The sequence below is a fragment of the Macaca thibetana genome, chromosome 7 (genome assembly GCF_024542745.1).
Source record: "Macaca thibetana thibetana isolate TM-01 chromosome 7, ASM2454274v1, whole genome shotgun sequence".
In the NCBI taxonomy this organism is placed as follows: Eukaryota; Metazoa; Chordata; class Mammalia; order Primates; family Cercopithecidae; genus Macaca; species Macaca thibetana.
This window is the reverse complement of record NC_065584.1, coordinates 13325014-13350438: the sequence shown is the minus strand read 5'-3', so window position 1 is coordinate 13350438 and position 25425 is coordinate 13325014. Positions and strand designations below refer to the sequence as shown.

The window sequence follows — 25425 nt, the reverse complement described above, 5'->3', positions numbered from 1 at the left end:
AGCAAAATTTATATGAAATAAATTTTTATGACTTTTGGATATGTTCTGTCACATTTTACTCTTTTACCTCCTCTGTCTACATCCTGTATTTGCCTAATGTTTATGAACTACTGGTAATGTTAATATCTGTATCTGTATGACCGAGATCAATCTCTTGGAAACTTTTTTTTTTTTTTTGGCACTTCAATTGCTCGAGTCCTTGTCTTTGTGCTATGCTGTCTAATATGGTAGCCCCTAGTCACATGTGGCAATTTTAGTTTAAAATAAGGAAAATTAAAGAAAATTAAAGCTTTAGTTCCTCATTCATAATGAACTTATTTTAAAAAATGCTCAGTAGCCACATGTGGCTACCCTATTGAAGAACACAAATGATAAACATTTCCATCATTGGAGAAAGTTCTACTTGACAGCAGTGTCTTAGAGTCGTTGAAATTTGCCCTGAATTTTTTAAAGTTTTCTACAGCTCTTAATAACTTTCTTGGACTCTATCAACATCTTATTTCAATTATAATTGATGCCATTTTCCATCTTGTACCCAAGAAAGCTACCCACATAATAAACCTCTCCTTTATCAAAGTGTTTGTCATTACAATGACACCTTATCATGAGGAATAAGCAGACACAAAGTGTTGAATAAGAACTATTTGTGACTGTCTTATAAATATTATATACTCCCTAAAAGCATTTATATTATATTTCATTCTTCTAGATAGGACACCTAGAGTAATATATCATCTTCTGTATAGAAATTAGTTACCATAATGTCATGTATTAGGTGAATGGAAAAATAATTTATACCCTGAAATCTAGATAAAAATACATTATTTAGGTTTCTGCAGTTACTACTGATAAGTTTTTCTAATTAGTCCAGATATTTGCTGAAGTTGCTTAAAATGGAAAACTATATTATAATTTATAAAGTTTAATATAAACTCTTAGTTATTAAGATTTCTGTAGGTAACAATATTATGCTGGGGGAAGTGGGATTGATTTAAATCATTATGAAATTACTATTAATGTTTCTTATATGTATGATATCCTTTCCCCATAAGACTGAAAGCTTCTGGAGAGCAGAAACAGTATCTTTATGACTTTTCATATTTTCTGCAGCAACTAGCCCAGTCACTGGTTTTTAGTAAGTTCTTGCTACACATTTATTGATTTGATTTGTTTTCTTCTATTGCTTACTGTGCAGGACAGAACTTACAAAAAGCGTGGTGCTCCCTGAATTAATAGAACTTTCTAGGGATGAAGGCAGCAGTGTACGACTTGCAGCTTTTGAAACTTTGGTTAATCTGCTTGACATATTTGATACAGGTAAATCATGTGGATACATCTTTGCTTCTGAAAATAGTGTTTTTCTACATGTTTTATGTCACTAATCAGGAATAAAAGTAGATATAGAATTTCTTATGTTAAGCCTCCCTTCCTCTCCCTCTTTTTATGATTCATTCTGTTTTGGTGTCTTCTTGGCTTTCACTTTTACCTCATGGTGTCGTAGTCTATTTTGTGTTGCTATAACAGAATACCTGAGACCAGGTAATTTATAAAGGAATTTATTTTGGCTCATATTTCTAGAGGCTGGGAAGTTCCAGATTAGGCAGTCCCATCTGACCTGTTTCTGATGAGAGCCTCATGCTGCCTCATAATGTGGCAGACAAGTGGAAGGGGAAGCAGACCTGCAAAAGGGAGAGGGAACAAAAGAAACTGACTTTGTAACAACCTGCTCTCCAAAGAACTAACCCAGTCCCACGAGAGCTAACGCAGTCCCTTGTGAAGGAGACCTCACTTAATACCACAGGAACTTCACCAGTCAACCCATGAGAGTGGAGCCAGTGGGTGGACCCATGCGACCCCACCTCTTAAAGATTTCACCATCCACTATTGCTGCACTGGGGCCAAGCCTTGACAGGCATTTTGATGGGAACAAACCATATTAAAACCAATACCACATGGCATACAGTGTTGCTGCTACATATTCCATCTCTCTTTTCTCCCATCAAAACTTAACTGACTTGTGTGTATATAGGGCTAAGAATTTGACTTTAACTTTTTCACCTAATGACATTAAGACAGATCCTGAGACATTGTCTACATGAGTTTCCTCTCTTTAGTAATATTTTAATGCTAGAAATCTCATGGCCATTGGGGGAGAAATTTGGGATGGGATATTTGAGTGGGAGAGGGTAAAGAGATATTCCTTAGTGTTATGTAAATCATGTCAGAGACAGTTAACTGCTCTACTGAATGTATGACTAGACTCTTGACTAATGCTGGACATTAGTTATCAGTAAACATTAACTATTTTGATAAAGTGAAATTTGGAGGGGTAAATGTCAAGTACTTAAGTACAGAATTCAATTGTGTAATTATAGTATTACATTTAGTTGGATTACCAACATTTTATCTGAACTCCAGGAAGACTCTTAAAGATTATTGCAATATGGACAATAATTGTGTTTGGATTTTCCAGAACAGTTATTTAGACAATATGACAAACCAGAGGAATAAAACCTCAATACATGATAAGTGAATGAATAAATCTTTTTTCCTCTAATAATGGGGCATCCCCAGGCTCCAAACTAGAACCTTGCCATCATCTTTGATCTTTTCCCTTTTACTGCCCACACCCATTTATCACAGAGCTGGGTCTAACTGTGTTTGTGGCTTTATTTCCTACCATTCTTTCCCACTCCTCTTGTGTCTGATGCTCCAGTCCCACTTGCTTAGCATACCTTCTTTCACACCTCTAGTCTTTTCTCATATTTTTTCTTTCTCTATTGTTCCTTCCCTCTATTTTTCTCCTAGCCAACTCCTTCTGCTTCTTTAGTTCCCAGTTTAAATACAGTTCCCTCCCTGACATCTTTCTAAATCCCTGACACCAGGTGTTGGCAAACTATAGCCCTTAGACCAAATCTGGCCCACCCCCTATTTTTGTGAATGAAGTTTATTGGAACAGAGCCACACTTATTTGTTCACGTATTGTCTGTGGCTGTTTTTGTGATACAAGAACAGAGCCGAGTAGTTGGGACACAGCCTGCGAAGCCTAGAATATTTACAAAAAAAGTTTATAGATCCCTGCCTTATTCCAGCTGTTAAGGCAGTGATCACATTGTCTTACATTGTTTGTGTTTGGCTTTTTTGCTGGTTTGCATTTCTCAAAATAAGAGACTATTTATTATTCATATTTCTATTTCTACTTAGTTACAAGGCTTGTTCTGTAAGAAACACAGTGTGTTGAATGAATGTCATTTAACAAAAATAGTAGATATAACGCCGAAATGTAATGATAATAGTAATAATAATACTCATAAGCCTGTTACAGCATTTTACTTAACATTTCCAGATAATAAAGAAGTGATTCATTTCTGAAATTTAAGAAAACTGTGAGAAATTTGGAGAGCATTTAGAATTGAGAGTTAAATATCCCCACTATGTCAGATACTTGTGACCTAAGCAGATGTACTCAAAGAATCGATTAATTTTTTAAAGAAGAGCCATCTAAGAAGTAAAAGTGATGAAATGCAATACATAGAACATATTATAAGCTAATATAATTTTAGTAAAAAATGAAATGGTAAAATGGGCTTAAGCTGCAGCATGGTATGAGATGTGTGTAAAAGAGAATAAGAAAAGTTTCCTTTGCTTACTATTTATTTATGTTAATGGTATTAGAATTCTTTTAGTTATTCAGACTCAAATCCTCAATCATCTTAGCTTTTTAATTCATAATCACTCTTTATATTCTGTTCCCAATGGCCTGCAGTCTGAAGTCCAAACCCCTTAACCTGACAAAGTTTTTGATCATTTCAAGCCTCCTCTTAGCCCTTTTTCACCACCCACCTCCATCATCATTGCTTTCAGGTATTTTCTATTACTATGAGGCTAATGTAGTAATTTTTCTTTCTGGAATTTGTGTGTATTAGTTTCCACATGTGCAGTGTGGATGACTGAATTTAAAGTATGTATTATTTTGTTTTGTTTTCCAGATGACAGAAGTCAAACTATACTTCCCTTAGTGAAATCATTTTGTGAAAAATCTTTCAAAGCAGATGAATCAATTCTTATTTCTTTATCTTTCCATTTAGGAAAACTATGTCATGGACTATATGGTATGATATATCCTAAGAATTTGAGACTGTTTTCCCTTTTTTTCTACCTTAGTCATTAAACTTTGGCTCTTCAGTTAATTGTAAAGCCTAGCTCTTAAGTATATAAGAATCTTATGAGATCTTAGAATTTTGATAACATCATTTAGAGCACATTTAGGAATGACTTTTTCACCAGTAGAACCTGTTTGAAAGAACAGTGACAGAATAAAGTAAACATAGCTCTTTAAATCTCTGAATATTTTATACTTATATATTATTTGGTATGTAATAATAGAAGCTCAGGCTTATTTACTATTTGTATGTAGTAAGTATACACTTATTAACCGTTTATTGAATAATTTATTATATCATTAGAGAAGTTCAGCTTGGGATGTGGAATAATAATACCGTAACTCTTGGCATTTTGAACACATAGTTCTTAGCTTACTATATCAGTGTGAGATTGACTGTTTAATAATGAACTCATAACAATATATTATGAGTTTCTAGCTCCTCGAGATACTTGATGAATGTGGAACCATTCCATTGATTAAAAATGTTTTGAATTTACTTTGCTGTCTTTCAGATTCCGTTTTTAAGCTCCTTCCCTGCAGAGACACATACACACATGCATGTGTCTTTTCTGCCAGCAATTTTAGAACATTTACTATAAGAAAATAGCAGATGTATAAATAGCCACAATGTTATTATTAGCGACTTTTTAGTGGCCTACAATATGATACATGCTGCAGCAATTAATGCAGGCATATTTCCTGCATTATGTAAGTTATACTTTTGAAATTAAAATATTACTGGAATTAACATGAGGTAAAATAATGTGATCTGTTAGATTCTTAACAGTTACTCTTTTCATGTTCCTTTTATTTGTAAACTATCTGCAACCATTTATTTAAGTATTTGGCTTCAATTATATTTTTCTTGTACTTTGATTTTCCCTTTTTAAATTTTATTTTCGATTGAAATGTTGAGCATAGGTTTTTATATTTGTTTTAGGAATTTTCACTCCAGATCAGCACTTGAGATTTTTGGAATTTTATAAGAAACTTTGTACATTGGGTTTGCAACAAGAAAATGGACACAATGAAAACCAGATTCCACCCCAAATCTTAGAGCAGGAGAAGAAATATATTTTAGTACGGAAGAACTGTGCTTATAACTTTCCGGTAATAAATATGTATTTATATTTACTGGGGATTTTTATTATAACTTTAAAATAGGTGCATAGATGGCATTCAAAATATTGCCATTTTTGACACTTACTGCTTAGCATTATGTCTAGTGTACATAGTACATACAGAGTAAATATTTGAGAAATTTATATATCTGTGTATAAATCAGACTGATATACACATATTTGGATCTTCCAAATATGATTTCTAATTAAATTACAATTCAGAGAACATGATTTCAATTTAAGTGAGACGATTATAATATTAGGTATTGATGCATGTTTTTCTTTCCTTCCCACTCATCTCCTCCCTTCCACCTCCACCAGGCCATGATTGTTTTTGTTGATCCTAAAAACTTCCACATGGAACTCTATTCTACATTCTTCTGCCTTTGCCATGACCCTGAAGTACCAGTCAGATACACTATTGCTATTTGCTTTTATGAAGTAAGTCTGAAGACTTAGTATCACTTTACATTTGTTGTTAATTCTACCTATGTATACTAGATGATTTTGTGCTTGTAGATTATAAGATATAGACTGGATATCTCTTTCATGTTCTAGTCTTAAATCTTGTTTAAAAACTTCCATAATTTTCTTCTTTTTTAGTATGTTTACAGAATCCATTTCCATAAATACATGATATTTGTGAATTCTTTTATTAACCCATTCATTCAGCATATCTATACCAAGTGTTTACTTTAAACCAGACATTGTGGTAGATATGGGTGATGCAGATTTTAAGGTAAAATCAGTTTTTATATGCTTTATAATATTTACAGTTAACTTTGCACCTAAACTTAAGCACTTGAGAACCAATAGAAAATTGAAACTCATTAATTATTTTTACTACAAATGGATGGTGTTTCATGAGTATGGCTTTTAGATTCTGCTATTATGACTCTCTATAAAGTACGAGCAAAAGTAAGTTGAAACTTTTATGATGAATTTAACTTTTTAACCCTTGAAGTTGAAATTTGGGGCATCTTTCTTGAATGACAGTAAGAAGTGCATGTATGCCGTGGTTGCAAAAAATACGGATAAGCTATAACTTTCAAGCTCAAAACTGACACATAAAAACCTCTGGATAGGCCGGGCGTGGTGGCTCACGCCTGTAATCCCAGCACTTTAGGAGGCCAAGGTGGGTGGATCAGGAGGTCAGGAGATCAAGACCATCCTGGCTGAGTTTGTGTCCTTTGTAGGGACATGGATGCAGCTGGAAACCATCATTCTTAGCAAACTATCACAAGAACAGAAAACCAAACACTGCATGTTCTCACTCATAGGTGGGAACTGAACAATGAGATCACTTGGACTCAGGAAGGGGAACATCACATACCGGGGCCTATCATGGGGAGGGGGGAGGGGGAAGGGATTGCATTGGGAGTTATACCTGATGTAAATGACGAGTTGATGAGTGCAGCACACCAACATGGCACAAGTATACATATGTAACAAACCTGCACGTTATGCACATGTACCCTACAACTTAAAGTATAATAATAATAAATTAAAAAAAAAAAAAAAAAAAAAAAGACCATCCTGGCTAACATGGTGAAACCCTGTCTCTACAAAAAATACAAAAAATTAGCTGGGCGTGGTGGCAGGCATCTGTAGTCCCAGCTACTCGGGAGGCTGAGGCAGGAGAATGGCGTGAACCGGGAGGTGGAGCTTGCAGTGAGCCGAGGTCACCCCACTGCACTCCAGTCTGGGAGACACAGCGAGACTCCGTCTCAAAAAAAAAAAAGAAAACCTCTGGATAAGTGGTATAAGTTCTTATTCTCAGTGAGAATATTTCACCCCCTTCCTTGCACTGCGTTCCTGTGTCAGAGCACTTTGATTTTCTACAAGTGTGCAGGATATCCATCCATAGCATCATTATAAATGTTGCTTAGATTCTTTTTTGGCTATTGGGTGATAGTTTTACTTTTTTAAAAGAACACTTTTTCTGGTATGAATGAAATATATATGCATTATACAAAATCCTGGACACCTTCCCTTTAAATTAAAGTATAATTAGTTAAAATAATTTCAGTGCTGCAAAATTATATCATCTTTGTAAAACACACCTGTAGAACTCTGCTTTTTAGGAGGAGTGGGGATAGGGCAGAGAGCACTGACCAGCTGAGCAGAATATTCACCTCCAACATGCATTAAATGGTCATTTAGGCTTGGTTACCATGTCCACATGTACTTGTTAGATCAGTGGTCTCCAGAGACAGTTGTTCAAGATTGGAGTCTGAGAATGCAGTATTTATGCAATTTTAGACTTTCTGTTTTTTCTCATCACTTTAATATATAATTTTATTTATGTTTTATAGTGGACATAACATAGCACCATATAATTAAACATATGGAAATGTACGTGTGTATACAAATATGCTTTCACTGGTGGAAGTGAGTTTGATAATCATTGATCTATATTTGCTGGGTGGCTAGTTTTCATATTCTTCCACAATCATACCATGTAGGTAGGGTAAAAATGATGTGCCTCTCCATAAAATGAAGGGCTTGTGTAAGTTTTTTTGTTTTTTTTTTTTTAAGTAATGAAAATCCACTGGCGGATTTAACTTTTTCTAACAGTGTTAATGCTAGCTTCTGATAATTGCTTTACTGTATTCTTTGTTCTTATTTTTCATAATAATAATATTTTGGAAATATTTTCGACAAGTCAAAAACAACTGTGTTAGAGGAAAGAATTTTAAAACACTTTCTTTATCCAGGGACCATTTTTTTTTTTCCAAATAAAACTTTAGTCAAGCCCAGTGTGTTTTAAAAAGAATAAGATGAAGTAGAAACTGGTAAATCCACTATTGTGGGCTCCGAGTTTATCTGGAGGAGACAAAAAAACTGCTGTTTACAAGGGGAACTGTTATTCGAGACTCTCCCAACTCCTCTCATGCTGATTAAAGTCTTTGATGGGGAAAAGGAAAGTTGGTTTGCTTTCTTAGAAGTTATAACTACCCTGGTATCACTGTAGGCCTTCAGTAGAAGTTACCCTCTGGGAAGTTCTGAACTCATATGAATACTTGCATGCCCAGGATATCCTTTAAGACCCTGTTGGCTGCTCTAAGACTTTAAAATGTGAACTAGAGGCCCCTGTGGGCTTGTTATTGCTGTTGATGTGAAAGTTATGACTCTGGTAAATCCCATTCTTTTGTATTTCCTCACCCCTGTGTGTGTCCACACACTCCAGCATTCCACGAGGCAGACTAGAAAGCTGGTTATTTGTGCCACTAATTTTTATGGAATCTAATTTTATATTTGCGTTATAACATGGCTTTTAGAAGAAATAATATAACAAGGATGTATTTTTAAAAATTGTTGTAACCTGTATCTGTCTAGTAGTCTTAAATCTGAGAGACTTTATTGCTATATTTTAGGTGTCTAAGCTTCTGAATTCTGGAGTATATTTAATACATAAAGAACTAATAACATTATTACAAGATGAATCACTGGAGGTAATATTTTCTTACTCTTTGATGTTTAATTCTTTTATGTTTGGTCCAAATACACCAATGCCTTTTCTCCCCTACTTCTTGAAATTGTGTGAACTCTTTCAGCTGACTAACTCCAGAAGCTTCAAATTGTTGTACCACTGTATCATAACCTGGATATTGGGAAAATAGTTTAAAAAATTAGGTTTTAAAATATATTCAGTTTTAAAACTTAGTATATGCATATTTATTTATTAAGAAAAATTTAGGAAGTGCCAAAAAACAGACAAAAGAATGCCTTTAATTTCAATTACTGTTACTATTTGTTTTCTTTTTCTTTTTTTATATGAATGTTCTTTTCTATATAAAGGTTTTTATTTTACTCAATTGTAATCATATATCACATTTTATAACTTTTTTCTCTTGCCACTGTTTGTGTAGTATTTTACCACTTAATATGTACTTACAAAGACTTTGAAATACTTTATTTTGATGCTATATTTAGATATTCCTTTCACCTAAATGTTAGTTTGCCAAAGCACAACTCATGAATATTTTGATATCACTGAGAATATTATCCGATTTAAAATACCTGTCAAAAGTTTGGAGGCAGTTTCTGAACATATTAGTTTTGTGGAAGTAGCTGTCTCAGATTTAGACTATTTGAACAATGTCAAGAGGCAGGTATACTAATCTCTTTTCGAAGGTTGGCCAAGGCAGTTGATCACGTTTCTAAGACTTTTCAGCAAGAAGATGGCAGAGTAAGAAAATACAAATACTCAAAATGTTGTTTGGGAAAAAAAAAAACCCACTATTACTATATAGAAATTGACATGTAGAGTAACTAATCTAGAAAAAAACCATAGTAATCACTATAACAGTAATAAATATCTCTGTTAAAAGGTACTAGATGCTCTTATAGATCATCTTCCAGAAATCTTGGAACTTATGTCTACTGGTGGAGAAAGCAGTGTTCAAGAAAATAAGGTAAACTTCATCTTTCAGAAACATTCTGAGCTGTGTAAATATTATCCTACTCTACAGGGTGTTGTGAGGCATCAATGAAAGAATGTTTGAAAAGCATGTAAAATAGTGCATGCTGCATAGCAGGTAGTCAGTAAAAGCCTATTAGAGTATGAACAGCTTGAATTTCCTCTATCTTTCTTACATTAATAATTTTAAATTACCATGATCGTTGTTTATTGTCTTTGGAGTTTATGTTCATATTTTCATTTTTCATTAGCATTAATGATTATTCCAAGAATAGCAAATAGGACAAAAGGGTAGAAATTTATTCTTTATTATTAATTTTAAGCCACTGTGTAACCTAAGAAAAGGGTAGGAATTTAGGAGGTCAAAGCTTGCTGACAGTAATATATAATACATTTTACTGTAGTTAGAAAAGTTGCTATGATAATCTGACAGGAAGAAGAATGAGTTGCAGTTTTTATTTCAAAATTTGGTTCACAGGAATCATACGTTTTACTTAATGATTTCTTTTAAAAGTGTTTGATTTAGTCAGATAATTTTCTCCTTGTGACAACTAAGATATCTCCTAAACTCTGAAATGAGAAGGAGTATTCCCCTCCCCAATGTGTTACAAAACTGAGTAATTTTACTGAGTGCTGCAATTTATTTATTTATTTATAATTGATTTGTTTTTTGATGCGTTTCATTTTTCAGTTATCTTCTCTTCCTGACTTGATTCCAGCACTCACAGCCGCTGAACAGCGAGCTGCAGCCTCTTTAAAATGGAGAACTCACGAGAAGCTACTTCAGAAATATGCCTGCCTGCCACATGTCATATCAAGTGATCAGATTTATTACCGTTTCTTACAAAGAATGTTCACAATCATGATGACAAATGTGAGCTCAGTACCTTTCATCTTATTCTTTTGAACTCATGGTTGAGTCTGGAATTATCAAAACTCTTCATATTTTCAAAATAGTGGAACAAACTCAGTTCATTCCATTCTCCCTAGGAGGATGTCAGCTTCCTAGGTCCAGAGGAGGGGACTCAGGTTTCCCTTTCCTTCCCCACTAGGTCTCTCTCTGCGAATCTTCTCTCCAGCTGGAGAGAGGAATGACTAGGTGGCACTTTCACCTATCCTTTGATTATATACTGCCAAGAACAGGGCAGACTCACTTCAAACTTGAAATAGTTCTTCTTAAGAGGAAGGTTGACAGGACTCAGTGACCTTGACTGCAAAGGACCTTCTGTTCTGATTGCACATCTGATACATCCACACCCTTAATGTCTGACCCCAGGTATGCTGTTTTGCCAAGGCACCCCTTAAGCTTCCTGCTATAAGTTTGGTTACTTTTATAGTGTGGCAGTGGAACAGAGAAAGCTTATACAAATACATGGATGCCCTACTATTGATAGCTTTATAAGTAGTGTTAAAAGAAAAAAAAAAGACTCCTCCCTCAAAACAAGGTGGCACTCAAGCCTCCCCACAAAGTTGTCTACTTTTTTCACAGAAATTTCCAAGGGGATTATTTAACTCATAATTCACCTTACATTTAATATGACATCCTATTGCAATTTTTTGAAATATAGAAACATTCCATGGCTCTGTTATCTGGGCACAGAAGGCTTGGGACAAGCCCAACTGGTCAGGCCTACCTCTGGGGCAGATGCTGAGTTGGGGGAGTACAAGCTGGGTGGGCCCCACACTCATCTGCTGGGCTGAAAACCCTGGGGTGCGTGTGCCTACCTGGTTGTATACCAGTTGTACCACTGCCCTGCCCAGGGATCTTCCACCCTTGACAAACTGTACGGCCAGACTACCAGCAGACATACCTCACAACCTGCTCTGAGCTGGAATCAATCCTACTGGAACTATTCAAAAAAATTGAGGAGGAAGGGTTCCTGTTTAACTCATTCTACAAAGCCGCCATCACCCTGATACCAAAATCTGGTAAAGACACAACAAAAAAAGAAAACTACAAGTCAGTGTTCCTGATGAACATCAACATAAAAATCCTCAAGAGAATACTAGCAAACCAAATCCAGTAGCACATCAAAAAGTTAATTCACCACAATCAAGTAGGCTTCATTCCTGCAATGTGAGGTTAGTTCAACGTAAGCAAATCAATACATGTTATTCACCACATAAACAGGATTAAAAGCAAAAATTATATGATCATCTCAATAGACGCAGAAAAGGCTTTTGATAAAGTCAAGTGTCTCTGTGTTAAAAACCCTCAACAAACTAAGCATTGAAGAAACATACCTCAAAGTAATAAGAGCTCTCTATGACAAACCCACCGCCAACATCATACTGATTGGGCAAAAGCTGGAAGCCATCCCCTTGAGAAATGGAACAAGACAAGGATGCCCACTCATACCACTCCTATTAAACATAGTACTGGAAGTCATAGGCAGAGCAATCAGGCAAAAGAGAGAAATTAAAGGCATCCAAATAGGAAAAGAGGAAGTCAAATGATCTCTCTTTGCTGATATGATACTATACCTAGAAAACCCTAAGGATGTTGTCAGAAGGCTCCTAGACCTGATAAACCACTACAGTAAAGTTTCAGGTTACAAAACCAATGTACAAAAATCAGTAGCATTTCTATACATCAATAACGTTCAAGCTGAGAGCCAAATCAAGAATGCAATCCCAATTATAATAGCCACAAAAAAAATCCAGTAACACATCTAATCACGGAGACGAAAGATCTTTACAAGGGGTACTATAAAACACTGCTGAAAGAAATCATAGATGACGTAAACAAATGGAAAAACATTCCGTGCTCATGGATTAGAAGAATTAATATTGTTAAAATGGCCATATTGCCCAAAGCAATCTACAGATTCAACACATTCCTATCAAACTACCAATGTCATTTTTCATAGAATTAAAAAAATTATTCTAAAATTATGCTTGAATAGCCAGCACAATCTTCAGCTGGTATTTCAGCCCTCTGAATACCAGTTTCCTATCAGCCTTTTACCTGTTAGTTTTAGAATCCATTGATGATCCTTACTTGAATCGGTGATTTCATTATAACTTCCTAAATAATTTTAAAATTCCATCATTTCTTATGCATTTTTGATGGTGGCATTGTGTGAAGAAGTGCATTCCTTTGTCCACATTGGTTATTTGATTGCCTTGAGCTACATTTACTAATGTAAAGACAGGATGAATTCTTAATTTTTTTCCTCTAATTATCAGTTTTCAGAGCTAAGAGGTGGCATAGTAGCTATTTTTAATGGTGACAAGTGCACTTTGTTTTTAACATCTTTTTAGATAAAATAATGTTATTGCAGTTATTATTTTTTTGTGCACAAATTGTTACAACTTCTTCAAGCTGGTTCTTATGTGCTTTTGACCTGATTATATTTATCTTTGACTTCTGGCCCAGCAGAATACCTCATACCATAAACTATAATATATGTTTTATGTGAGGTACAAAATATATATATTTTAATGACTATTATATATGTATTTGAAATTCTATCAGTATGCATAAAATGAAAGAAAAGAATAACATGCTTTTATTTAGTTCATTTATCAAAAATTCATTTTCCTTAAGTCCAGTCATGTTTCTGCTTATGTATATTTTTAAAATTTTCTTTTCTAAATCATAGGAAATACCGTCTTTTTACATTCAACAGATTAAAAACCCCACTCAAATTACACCTGATATAATGTGAATAGCTCATATAAAATATGAGAGGAGGTAGCAGGCAACACTGTCTCAGCGATGTAAAGTTTCATTCGATTTGAATTTCAAGGATCCCCACTGTAATATTTGGGATCTTTAGTAATTCAACATTATATTTGTATGTAAGTCAAGATAATGAACATGAATTTATACTGGACACAATATGTCTGGTTGAGAGATTTTTCTCTAATGTATGGTTTGACCCAAACCCAGGAAAGGTAAATGGCCATATTTATTTAGAATTAAGGTTCTGCCTGGTGGTGTGACAGAAATTGAAAGGACAAAGGGACTTGAAATACTGGTAAGAATGATTGACATGGTGCTCTTTGGATTCTAAATGTCATCTGTATCATTAAGAGCTAGAATTAAGCCAGAAGGATTGAAGCGTATACCTGATCACGGGATCTCTAAATGTATATTTTAGTAGTGACATATTTTTGGTGATGTACCTAACACATGGCATGTTGTAGCAAATGTTTGTCAGATGAATGAATGACAAAGTCCAGAAAACAGCTAAAAGAATAAGTGGCAGGGGTGTATTTGGTCATGTAAGATGAGATGGCAAGGAAATAAGAGTCAAATCTGGATGATTTGGACTTGTCTATGCCAAATTAACTTTGTAATATAAGTATTGGTTGATTTGCCTGAGTGATTAACATTAAATTATGAAGATACTTCCATAAGGATATAAATTCAATGAGTTGAGAGGCAGCAAACACTTTATTTTAGTCAATAACTTAAAATTGATTTGGTGGGGCCAAATTATCTAGACTAGAATTAGCCTAGTGTAACTGTCTGTCTTATTTCTTCAAGAATGTCTTACCTGTCCAAAAGGCAGCCTCACGAACTCTATGCATTTTTCTGCGTTATAATCGTAAACAAGAACAGAGACATGAGGTCATTCAAAAATTAATTGAACGTAAGTAATATTGTCTACTATTTTGAAAAAGGAAAGTAAATGAACTAGTTGGCTTTAGTTATATCTGACTTATGTATCATTTTGCTGTGAATAATTAGGTTACTATTGGGTTTTATAAGTTGATTTTTATTTTTTAGAAATCCTTGTGGCAAGATTAGATCTGTGAGGAATGAAAGTAATAATTACTCTGTTTTCTTTTGTGAATGTCTACATTTTAGAAATTAAAATATGTTTACTTATATTGAAAGCTCAGTTTCTGCCCTGATGAAATAGCATTTGGAACTAAAATATAAATAGAATATCCATGAATCTAATCGTTTATTTTATGGTCCTATTTCAATACTCACATAATTAACAGAATCTGGGATTTTTCCTTGAATAGAGTTGATAGTATATTTGAATATAAATTTGATGAGCCTAGTTGGTTTATAATGTCTTAAGAAACTAAGTCAGTTTACAAATGCAAATTTATTTTAATTTGGTAAAAGCTAAAATCAAGGCAAAAACATTTGGTTTATAGTATTGATTTTAGAAATAGTTGCACACACCTATATATACTTAGTGAATTTGCTGATTATTGTATATTTGCTTTGCCCATAATGTCTTAATGTTTTTACTAAACTATATTATCCAGCATAGGCAGGTAATGGGATTTTCTAGTTATCGGGGTTTACCAGTTTAAGTATGTATCACTACTTTTCAAAAAATTAGAGTACTTTTATAAAATTCCATTTAAGAAAAAGTATGCTCAGTATACTTTAATCTTTCTTTTTATAATCTTATTTTAATTCGGTTTTCATTATTCAGTGGTAGGAGCTCATGTTTAGAATGTTTTATTTTGAAAGAAGATTCAGTTTGGTTTTGTTTTTGAACATTTATGTAAAAAGTAGAAAATTAGCCTTTTTATATTGACCTGAATTATTGTCAGTAAGGCTGTTTATATGTGACTATATCTACTTTAGGCATTTTTAAGGAAACAAAGGGAACAAAACAGTTAATTTGGTTTTAAAACACTTTGAAGTTATACAGACTTGTGTTTGAATTCTAGCTCTGCACCTGCCAAATGTGTGACTTTAAACTCACTGAATCTCAGTATCCTTATTTTTTAGGAGCAAGAAGTATGTGCACCTCTTTGGGCTGCTTTTCAGGGCTAAATGAGATAATATGTATAGAGTACTTAGCACATAGTGGGTGATTAAAAAGTAGTAAATACAGTCATTCCATAGTTAATAAATGCTTATGAAATTGAATGAAATGTTTGACAAAACTTTTTTATGGTTTTTGAGGTGTCAATTTGGGGATTTACAAATCTGAGGTATATAATAATGATTTTTTTCCTCTTATCTCTTATATTTGCTAGCCATATTGTGGGTATGAAGAAACTTGTTATGCGTTTTGTGTGTCTAACTTTGTCACATTAATTTCATGTAGGAAAAATTAACAAGATAATTTTTGTTGTTGTTTCTAGAATTGGGCCAAGGAAAAAGTTACTGGAATAGACTTCGATTTTTGGATACCTGTGAATTTATTATAGAGATATTTTCCAAATCATTTTTCTGTAAATATTTCTTTCTACCTGCTATTGAACTGACACATGATCCAGTAGCAAATGTGAGGTATGTTATCAATCAATGAAAATATTTGAAATTGTATTTATTTTTATCTACTATAGTGAACATATGCAAAATCTTTTCCTTAGCCAATTAAAAACTTAAGTCAAGAATTTACATGTGCTTTGAAATTCTTAGTATTCATAATTGATGGGTATCAGTAAGACTTGGAAGCATACTCTTTCAACACTGTCTCAGATCTTTTGTCTTTACTGGATTGAGAGCAGTAAGTCAAAGCCAGATTGGTAAGCTTCTTCGGCCATTTGGATATACACATTGAAATGATTAGAAGATCGAGTAGCTATTATTAATTTATCTACCATTAAAACTAAAGAAAAGATGGTCAGTCGCCTTATCACTTCAAAGTTGTTTGATGAGCATCTGTTAGTTTTTAGAGGCCCATTTTTTCAAAGAAATAGAACTGCTTCAAAGTCTTCATCTTGTCTTCTATGTTTAGCTGCCTTATATTTTTGAAATCCAGTAAAATGTTAATTTCATTTGATTAACTGTTAAGTTGGAAGGAACAGATCTGAAAACGGCTTGCCTGGAAATGGAAAAAAATAATAAATATATTTTGTCCTTTTTCTCTCCAAATGAGCACAACACTTCCTTTTTTATTGTGGTAAAATATGTATAATATAATATTTACTATTTTAACCATTTATAAGTGTGTAGTTCAGTGACATTAAAGTACATGCATGTTATTACTTAAGAACTATTTTTGTACATTTGATAATGGAATGAAAATAATTTTAAACCCTCCTGTTTAAAAGAAATTTAAGCCCAGCCATTAGATTACTGTGTTTTAAGTCCTGTGTCTCTATTTTGAACTTGAACTCAGATCTGCAGGAAAGAGAGATATCAGAGTCAGTTGGCCAAAGGCTCTCCTGAACAAACTCTAGAACTCCCTGCTGAATTTCCATACATTAGGGGCACTTAGTTTTATGCATCTGAAAGATGCATATGTACCACTTTTATAAACAACTGATGTGAATTTTAGGCAATACGTAAAACGTCAAAACTTTTTAATAGGAAGAGTTGGTGAGATAATAAGCTAACTGAGATTAATAGTCTTGGTGTTGAGATATATATGAAGATGAATTGTCAAAAGATATTGAAAAGTTCAACCTAAGAATTTTATGAGCATTTTTTAATGGGAACAAATCTAGAAGTTTTTGTTTTGTATTTTAAATGTGAGAAAATACAGAAAGCACAACTGCATTGACTTTAATTTTTGGTGTATGTTTCTTGTGCTTTATAAATGAGAGGTGGGGTATTGCTGACATTTAAAGTGAATTGAAAAGAACCTTTTGGGCTGGGCATCGTGGCTCATGCCTGTAATCCTAGCACTTTGGGAGGCCGAGGCAGACGGGATCACTTGAGGCCAGGAGTTTGAGACCAGCCTGGCCAACATGGTGAGACCCCGTCTCTACTAAAAATACAAAAATGAGCCAGGCGTGATGGTACACGCCTGTAGTCCCAGCTACTTGGGAGGCTGAGGCAGGAGAATCGCATGAACCTGGGAGGTGGAGGTTGCAGTGAGCTGAGATCACACCACTGCACTCCAGCCTAGGTGACAGAGCAAGACTTCATCTCAAAAAAAAAAAAGGAACCTTTGGTAATTCTTTAGATTTTAACTTTTCCTAAACAACTAATGGGTTCAGCTTTAAGAACATTTTGTGAATTGCAATTGTGATTCTATAAAAGCAACTTTCAATGTGATGTATTGTCACTTATCAAGCAGTTGACAAAAATAATTTGAAAGGAAATGACATCATCTCTACTTTGATCAGTGTAACAAAGAGCATGACATTGACTCTATGAGAAAGAAATCTGCCAATTCAAAAAACCAAATGAAGAATAATTAATTATTACTCTGTTAATTTCAGAGATTTGCAGGACAGCAGATTATTGTATAACTGTGTGTCTTGGTTCCTACTCTCTTGCCTGGCCAGCTGCCAGCCAAGAAATGTATCCGACAACACTGTATGCTAACTGGCTTTGGGTATAAAAGCACTTGCTCAGTGCTTTAGAGATGTGCAGATAGAATGAAAGCCATCACAGGCAAGGGTGGTAGGATCATGTTGGTTAGGAGGACAGTTTCTGTTGCCACACTGCCTGAGCTGAAATTCCAGCTCTACATTAAATGTGTATCTTTAGCCAAGTTACAAAACTTCTGTGTGCACTGATTTCCTTAGTACCTAATTTATAAAGTATTCTGAGGCACAAATAACTGAGATAACATACATAAATTATCTGAAAGGTGTGGTCCCTAATCTCAAGAATTAGATCATCTCAGGGGCCCAGGAGTCTCATAGAGATGAATCACTACAATGGATTGGGTAGCTTCTGCTGAATATCTATTTTCTAGACATGCCTTGGGTTATAAAGAATGGAGTGTGCATAGACTGTTAAGTGTTTTTGTTTTTCCTTAAGTTAATGTTTAAAATTTAAATTCACCAAGTTTAGACACTATCAAGCTGGAAAAAGACTCTTGGTATTCAGAGAAGCCTTTTCCACAGCTGCCGGAAATGATATAATTTCTTTGGGGGGTTGATATTCCTTAATTATAGAAAGCATTGCTAGGTTAGGCTGTATCCGTGGTGAACTGTGAATGAGATTGAGACCATTGTTGCTATTTATAGTGCTGGAAATTCTACAGGAGGAGCTTCTTTACCCTTTTTGGTTAAATAAAAAGCAAATTTTGTTGTATATGAAGAATCCTCAAGTAAAGATTCAGCTGAGAAAGTGTTCTGGAAACTCTAAAAATGGAATTCAGGTGTCTCAAGGGTTGCAATAAAGATAAAAAATAATAATTTGGAGAGCATTCAGATGAATAAATGAACATAGCAGCTATAAAATAGATACCCACCTAGCATCCCTCTCTAAAACAGCCATGGAAAAAGAGTAGACTTTTAGCTTAGCAAAGCAGAGTATTTCCTCTGAAACGCCTCCTCCTGGAAAGGCTTTTTTTTTTTTTTTTTTTTTTTTTTAGGTTCTGGGATTTACTCTTACCTTCCTGGCATTCTTCAGCCTCCTTGTTTCTTCCTTTCCAACCCAGTCTAGACTGTGGTAGTGCCTTAGACCACCTTAGACTAGGTCCTTTTATCCTTTTCTTCTCTAACTGTACATATTACCTTGATGATCTCTCCCATTTCATGGTTTAAATATCATCTACTTGCTGAAGATTCCTCACTTTATCTGAAGCATTGACATCTACTCTGGATAGGCTAGATGGATAGCCAACTTATTGAGCCTGTTGCCCACTTAGCATTTCCACTGTATATCTGATAGACATCTCAGACTTAATCTGTCTAGAATTCAATCTTCATCTTTCTTATCTGCTTTTGCTCCTTCTGTAGTCTTCTCCATCTCAGGAAATAACCATCCCACCTGCTTAGATCAAAACCTTAAATAAATTCTTCTCTCTGTCATTCTACCTCCAATCCCTCAGTACATTCTGCTGCTTGTAAAAGATATTCAGAATCCAGGCCAGGCACGGTGGCTCACGCCTGTAATCCCAGTACTTTGGCCAAGGCAGGCGGATCACAAAGTCAGGAGATCGAGACCATCTTGGCTAACACGGTGAAACCCTGTCTCTACTAAAAATACAAAAAGAAATTAGCTGAGCGTGGTGGTGGGCGCCTGTATTCCCAGCTACTCAGGAGGCTGAGGCAGGAGAATGGCGTGAACCTGGGAGCCGGAGCTTTCAGTGAGCCGAGATCACGCCACTACACTCCAGCCTGGGTGACAGAGTGAGACTACATCTCTAAAAAAAAAAAAAAAAAAAGAGATTCAGAATGCAACTGCTTCTTACCACCTTTTCCTGCTACCACTCTGGATCAATGCACCATCATCTCTTGCCTGAATTATTTTAAGACCTTTTCCTATTGTTTCTCTTTTTCTGTTTTTGACCAGCTACAGTCTAATTTCAACACGGTAGGCAGATGATGCTTGTAAAACATTGTCAGATCATTTCACCCCTCTGCTCAAAATCTACCAATGGCTTCTTGTCATACTCAAAATAAAAGGCAATTTCCTTACAGTGGCTCTCAAAGCCTCTTATTTACCACTCTGAGCTCTCCTGCTAGTCTCACCTTCACTCTGTTTTGGCACAATGGCCAATTTGCTCATTTGGACCAACAGTAGAGACAAGCTCTCCATATTTGCTGTGATGCTCTTTTCCAGATATTCACATAGCTTATTCCCTAATTTTCTTTAGGTCTTTGCTTAAATACCATCTTTTCAGTGGAACCTTCAGTGACAACCCTCTCTGGCCACCTGCTTTAAAACCGATTAATCCCCGCCCCTGGTACTCACTTGCCTTTATTCCTTGCTTTATTTTTCTCCATAGCATTTAACACTATCTGACAGATTTTCCTTGTTTCTTTTCTCTTCTCTGCTCCCATACTAGAATGTAAGTTCCAGGAGAGCAGAGAATTTTGTTGGTTTTATTTACTGTTGTATCTCAGCATCCAGCATGATGAATGCTTGACACATAATAGACACTCCATGAATATATCTTGCATGAATAAATGAAGTCTCAGGCTATCTAAAACTTGATTTTTCTTTGTTTCATGTTACTGTTATTCTTAGTTATTAAATTCATTCAAGAGTAAATACTATTTTATTATAGAATGAAACTTTGCTACCTGTTGCCCAAAGTGAAATCTACTCTGAAGATTCCTGCTGATAAGCATCTACTTCAGCAGTTAGAAATGTGTGTGAGAAAACTCCTGTGTCAAGAAAAAGATAAAGATGTTCTGGCTATTGTAAAAAGAGTAAGTATCACTCTTGCCAGAATGTTGCATTTTTTTTTCTATTAAGGTAGTAAGAATCATAACTTCACTATTTCAGCTTGACAGGATAGCAATATATTAAAATATTTTTATCCTTGCTAAAGTTGTAAGAATTAGTGAATGATTTGGTTGACAGGTGCTACAACTGGATATGAAAGTTTTGAAGGGCACCTAGACATTAAACTTTTATTACTAGTAATATAAGCCCATGTTTGACACATGTTAGGTGCTCAATAAACACTGTTCAATTAATAATGAATGTTTTATTCATCAGATTTTCTTCATAAGTGATTATAATCCAGTGAAACTTTGTTGGTAAAATTGGGAAAGTCACATTTTATAGAAACTTATCCCTGGAAGGGCGCTTCGAGTTAATTCAGGGGTCTATTTGACTTTATAGAAGTTCTGTGCCTAGAAATATTGTGTCTACTTGAGATCATATTAGTAAGTAGCAGAATCAGGAGGACTAGAATAGAGACCTCTTACCTACTTCTGAGTGCGTCTTTGTAAATAATGTAAGATTGTATCCTGTGAGTTTTTTGTTTGTTTTAGCATGAGATCGTAGTATATGGATTCTTTGGAAATGTTGGAAAAACTAAACAGTTTAGTAAAAATTTGGGTTAGTGAGCCACATCTTAGAATAATTTTTATTCTTCAAAAATTGTTTATGCTGAATATATAACTAATCTTTTATAAATTCAAGTGAAATTATTTACTTTTATGAATCTGAATATAAACTTCAGGACACGTTGTTTTTGAGCGTTTATTTGTAGTGAGGGAAATTTCCTTATTAATGTCATAAATAAATTAGAATACGTGGCGAGTAAAAAGAGAATTCTTACTTTTTTTCTCTTTTTTTCTAGAAATCATTGCCAGATGTCACATGAGGAATCTTTTAATTAAGTGATTTGATGACTTAGTATTAATTAGTATAGTTTTAATTTTAATGAAATGTGAATTCTTCTTTCATTAACTGATATAACCAGAAATACCTAGAGTTGGACGTGCATTTAAATCTAAAAGTACACACACACACTTGTTTCTACCAGACAGTTCCTTCCTTACTGTTTAATATTGAAGTATAGAAGTTTAGGCAATGGAGTTAACTTGTCAAAATAATAAACATGAGAGGGCTAATTACTTTTCCAGAATAATTTATTAATTCAAGAGACAATATAAGTTAACCCTATACAGGTGTAACAATGATGTAATTAAATTAATGGATTATTAGTCTATAGTGGATTATTCTGGAGTACAGCTCTTATTTTCAGTATGCTGCATATAATGAAGCCAGTCTGTCCCATGGAAATTCTGTAGTATAATGAGACATTAGTATAGAAAACTCCCAGAAAGCTACACAAAACTTTTGGATAAAAATTGAATAGTTTTATCAGTTTTTTAATATGAAAAGTAACTTTATATAAATAGAGAGTATTTCATGGCATACATTATGAATGTTTCATAAATTTCAGCAGAAAAAACTTTCACTAAATTTAATATTTGTCATGGATAGTTTTGGGCATATGCATATCCAAATGTACTTTATTTTGGCCATTAGGGTTACTTGTGTAGAGTAAGTTTTAGAAGTACTGCCCTCTATCAGAGACAGAACCCTGGGTTAGATTGACCATTGTTTCAATTGGAATAATTTGTTTCAAACTAGTGTATTCCAAAAGACAAATAGTAAATTGAGAGAATATTTTTAGAGCAGATAGAAAATTTCTACAGAAGGGAACTAAGGATTATTCGGCCAAATGATGGCTTGTTTCATTCATATATAGCTAAAAGACTTTTTAAAAATTCAAAAGCTACATTATGTTTCTGAAAATTCAGAAAAAATTGGCACTGGGAGTTACTAGAAATTAGTTAGATTATATGCATTTGGTATTTGAAGTATGCCTGTAGACTTGGTCTTCTTAAGGTTAAAAACTTTCAAAAGTTAAAATTGACCCTGGCATTATTATATAAAGGTTGATTGTAAGTACAATGTAGAATTGGGCAGAACTTTAATTTTCTGACTTAGTCTACCCCATAGTGCAGAAGTCTCCTATTTGAACCTGCCTCTGCAAAATAACTTGCTGAGAAATGATTGGTTGTTTTAATTTAATTACTTTAGAATAATTTTAAAAACTTTCCTTATAGACTGTGTTAGAGTTGGACAGAATGGAAATGTCTATGGATGCTGTAAGTATACTCTCTTTACCTTATTGTGTTGGTTCATTTTCATGCTGCTGAAAAAGACATACCCAAGACTGGGCAATTTACAAAAGAAAGAGGTTTAATTGGACTCACAGTTCCACATGGCTGGGGAGGCCTCACAATCATGACAGACAACAGGGAGGAGCAAGTCACATCTGGGCGGCAGGCAAAGAGGGAGGGAAACTCCCCCTTACAATACCGTCAGATCTTGAGAGACTCATTCACTATCATGAAACAGCGTGGGAAAGACGCACCCCCATAATTCAGTCATCTCCCACCCAGTCCCTGCCACATGTGGGAATTAGGGGAGCTACAAGATGAGATTTGGGTGGGGACACAGAGTCAAACCATATCACTTCTATTAAAAGGAATATTTTAAACTTGGCAGAAACTCATCACTAATGTTTCACAACTTCATTTTAAACTTTAAACAGTTTCAGAAAAAGTTTTATGAGAAAGATTTGTTGGATCAAGAGAAAGAAAGAGAAGAACTACTTCTTTTGGAAATGGTATGTTGCTTTCATATGCACACACATATACTCTTTTCTGATTAATAAAACTGTGTTTTGTTATTAAACCTAATCATTTCTTTCCATCTCACCATTTCACATTACTCTTTTTTCTTCTTAAATGACAGTCCCAGTTTTTTGAAATCTGTTCTTTTATGAACTAGAAAGAAAACTATATTTGAGAGCCTTTTAAAAAAACTACTTTGCTGAAGTATAACTGACAACTACACATATTTAAAGTGTACTATTCAATGAGTTTTGACATATTGATGAAACCATCACCACAATGAAAATATGAAACATTTCTATCCTTTTAAAGATTTCTGCCCCTTTGTAATCCATGTATTCTACTCTAGTCTCCGAAAACCAATGATCTAGTTTCTGAAAATGTAGATTAGCTTGCGTTTCCGTAATTTATATAAATGGAATAATATATTAGGTATTAATACTATTTTTGGTTCTGTATCTTTCTACCAACATAATTACTTTGAGATTCATCCATATTGTTGTATGCATCAAGAAGTCATTCCTTTTTATTTCTGAATAGTAGTCTATATTATGGAATATCACAATTTGCTTATCCATTCACCTCTTTATAGACATTTGGCTTCTAATTTGGGGATATTACAAATATAGTTGCTTTGAACATTAGTGAAAAAGTCCTTGGTTAGACATGTTTTCATTTCTCTTGGGTAAAAGCTAGGAATAGAATGGCTGGATTGTATGGCATGCTTAATTGAAAAAAAAAAAAAAAAAAAAAAAAAAAAAAAAAAAAAAAAAAAAACAAAGGCTGGGTGTGGTGGCTCACACCTGTAATCCCAGGACTTTGGGAGGCCAAGGCGGGTGGATCACGAGGTCAGGAGATCAAGACCATCCTGGCTAACATGGTGAAACCCCGTCTCTACTAAAAAATACAAAAAATTAGCTGGGCGTGGTGGCGGGTGCCTGTAGTCCCAGCTACTTGGGAGGCTGAGGCAGGAGAATGGCATGAACCCAGGAGGCGGAGGTTGCAGTGAGCCGAGATTATGCCACTGCACTCCAGCCTTGGCAACAGAGCGAGACTGTCTCAAAAAAAAAAAAAAACAACAAAAAAAAACCTGTTTTCAAGTGGTTGTACCATTTTACATCCACATTGTCTATGCTGTAGTTACCAGCCATACTATTGGGTATGTAATGGTATCTTGTTGTTTTTTTTAAATCCTTTTTTCTATTCCTGATGCCTAAAGATGTCAAGCATCTTGTCTTTGCTTACTGGCCATCTTTATCTCTTATTTGATAAAGTTTGTTTTCAGAATTTTAAGTGGGTTGTTTATTATTATTGAGATGTGAGAGCTTTTAATCCATTCTGAATACAATTTCTTTGACAGATATACATATTATGAGTGTTTTCTTGGAGTTTGAAGCTTATCTATTCATTTATTCATGGTGTCTTTTGAAAAACAGAAATATTTAATTTTGATGAAGCCCAGTTTATCAATTCTTTCTTTGACAATTCTTTTTTGTTCCAGGAATCCTTTGTCTATCCTAAGATCATAGACTTTTTCCTCTATTTTCTTTTAAAAATTTTCATTTTAGGTTTTACATTTAGGTTTATGATTCATTTCAAGTACATTTTTATATAATATATGTTTATTTTTTTCCATAGGGAATATTCATTTATTCTAGCACCATTTGTTGGAATAACAACAATGGGGAAAAGCCTTCTTTTCCCCATGGAATTGTCTTAGCGTCCTTAAAAAATATTAGTTGTACACATATATGTCTATTTCTTGACTTCCTATTATTGTATTCCACTTATTTATAAGTTTATCTTTTAAGTAATACCAAACTGTTTGATCATTGTAACTTTATAGTGTTTTTTAAATTTGGTAGGGTAAGTTTTCTATCTTTGTTCCTTCTTAAAATTGCTTTGACCAGTCTAGGGCCTTTGCATTTTGATATGAAGTCCAGAATTTATTTCTAGGTATTTTATGTTTTTGGCATTATTGTAAATGGAAG

At 34.3% G+C, this 25425-nt stretch overlaps 2 protein-coding genes across 4 annotated transcripts in view; one reads left to right on the top strand and one right to left on the bottom strand.

Annotated features, from left to right (window-relative positions):
- The window catches only part of DDX24 (DEAD-box helicase 24), a 463245-nt gene that overhangs the window by 196493 nt on the left and 241327 nt on the right, over positions 1-25425 (bottom strand). The window lies entirely within an intron of this gene.
- The window catches only part of PPP4R4 (protein phosphatase 4 regulatory subunit 4), a 106932-nt gene that overhangs the window by 61848 nt on the left and 19659 nt on the right, over positions 1-25425 (top strand). For all 3 annotated transcript variants that reach the window (XM_050799038.1, XM_050799039.1, XM_050799040.1), the window contains 12 exons: positions 1196-1317; positions 3990-4112; positions 5106-5275; positions 5608-5727; positions 8664-8741; positions 9621-9704; positions 10401-10583; positions 14205-14310; positions 15779-15926; positions 20557-20701; positions 22862-22903; positions 23353-23427. In XM_050799038.1, coding sequence (XP_050654995.1) covers positions 1196-1317; positions 3990-4112; positions 5106-5275; positions 5608-5727; positions 8664-8741; positions 9621-9704; positions 10401-10583; positions 14205-14310; positions 15779-15926; positions 20557-20701; positions 22862-22903; positions 23353-23427 — 1396 coding nt within the window. The remainder of the gene's footprint in view (positions 1-1195; positions 1318-3989; positions 4113-5105; positions 5276-5607; positions 5728-8663; positions 8742-9620; positions 9705-10400; positions 10584-14204; positions 14311-15778; positions 15927-20556; positions 20702-22861; positions 22904-23352; positions 23428-25425) is intronic.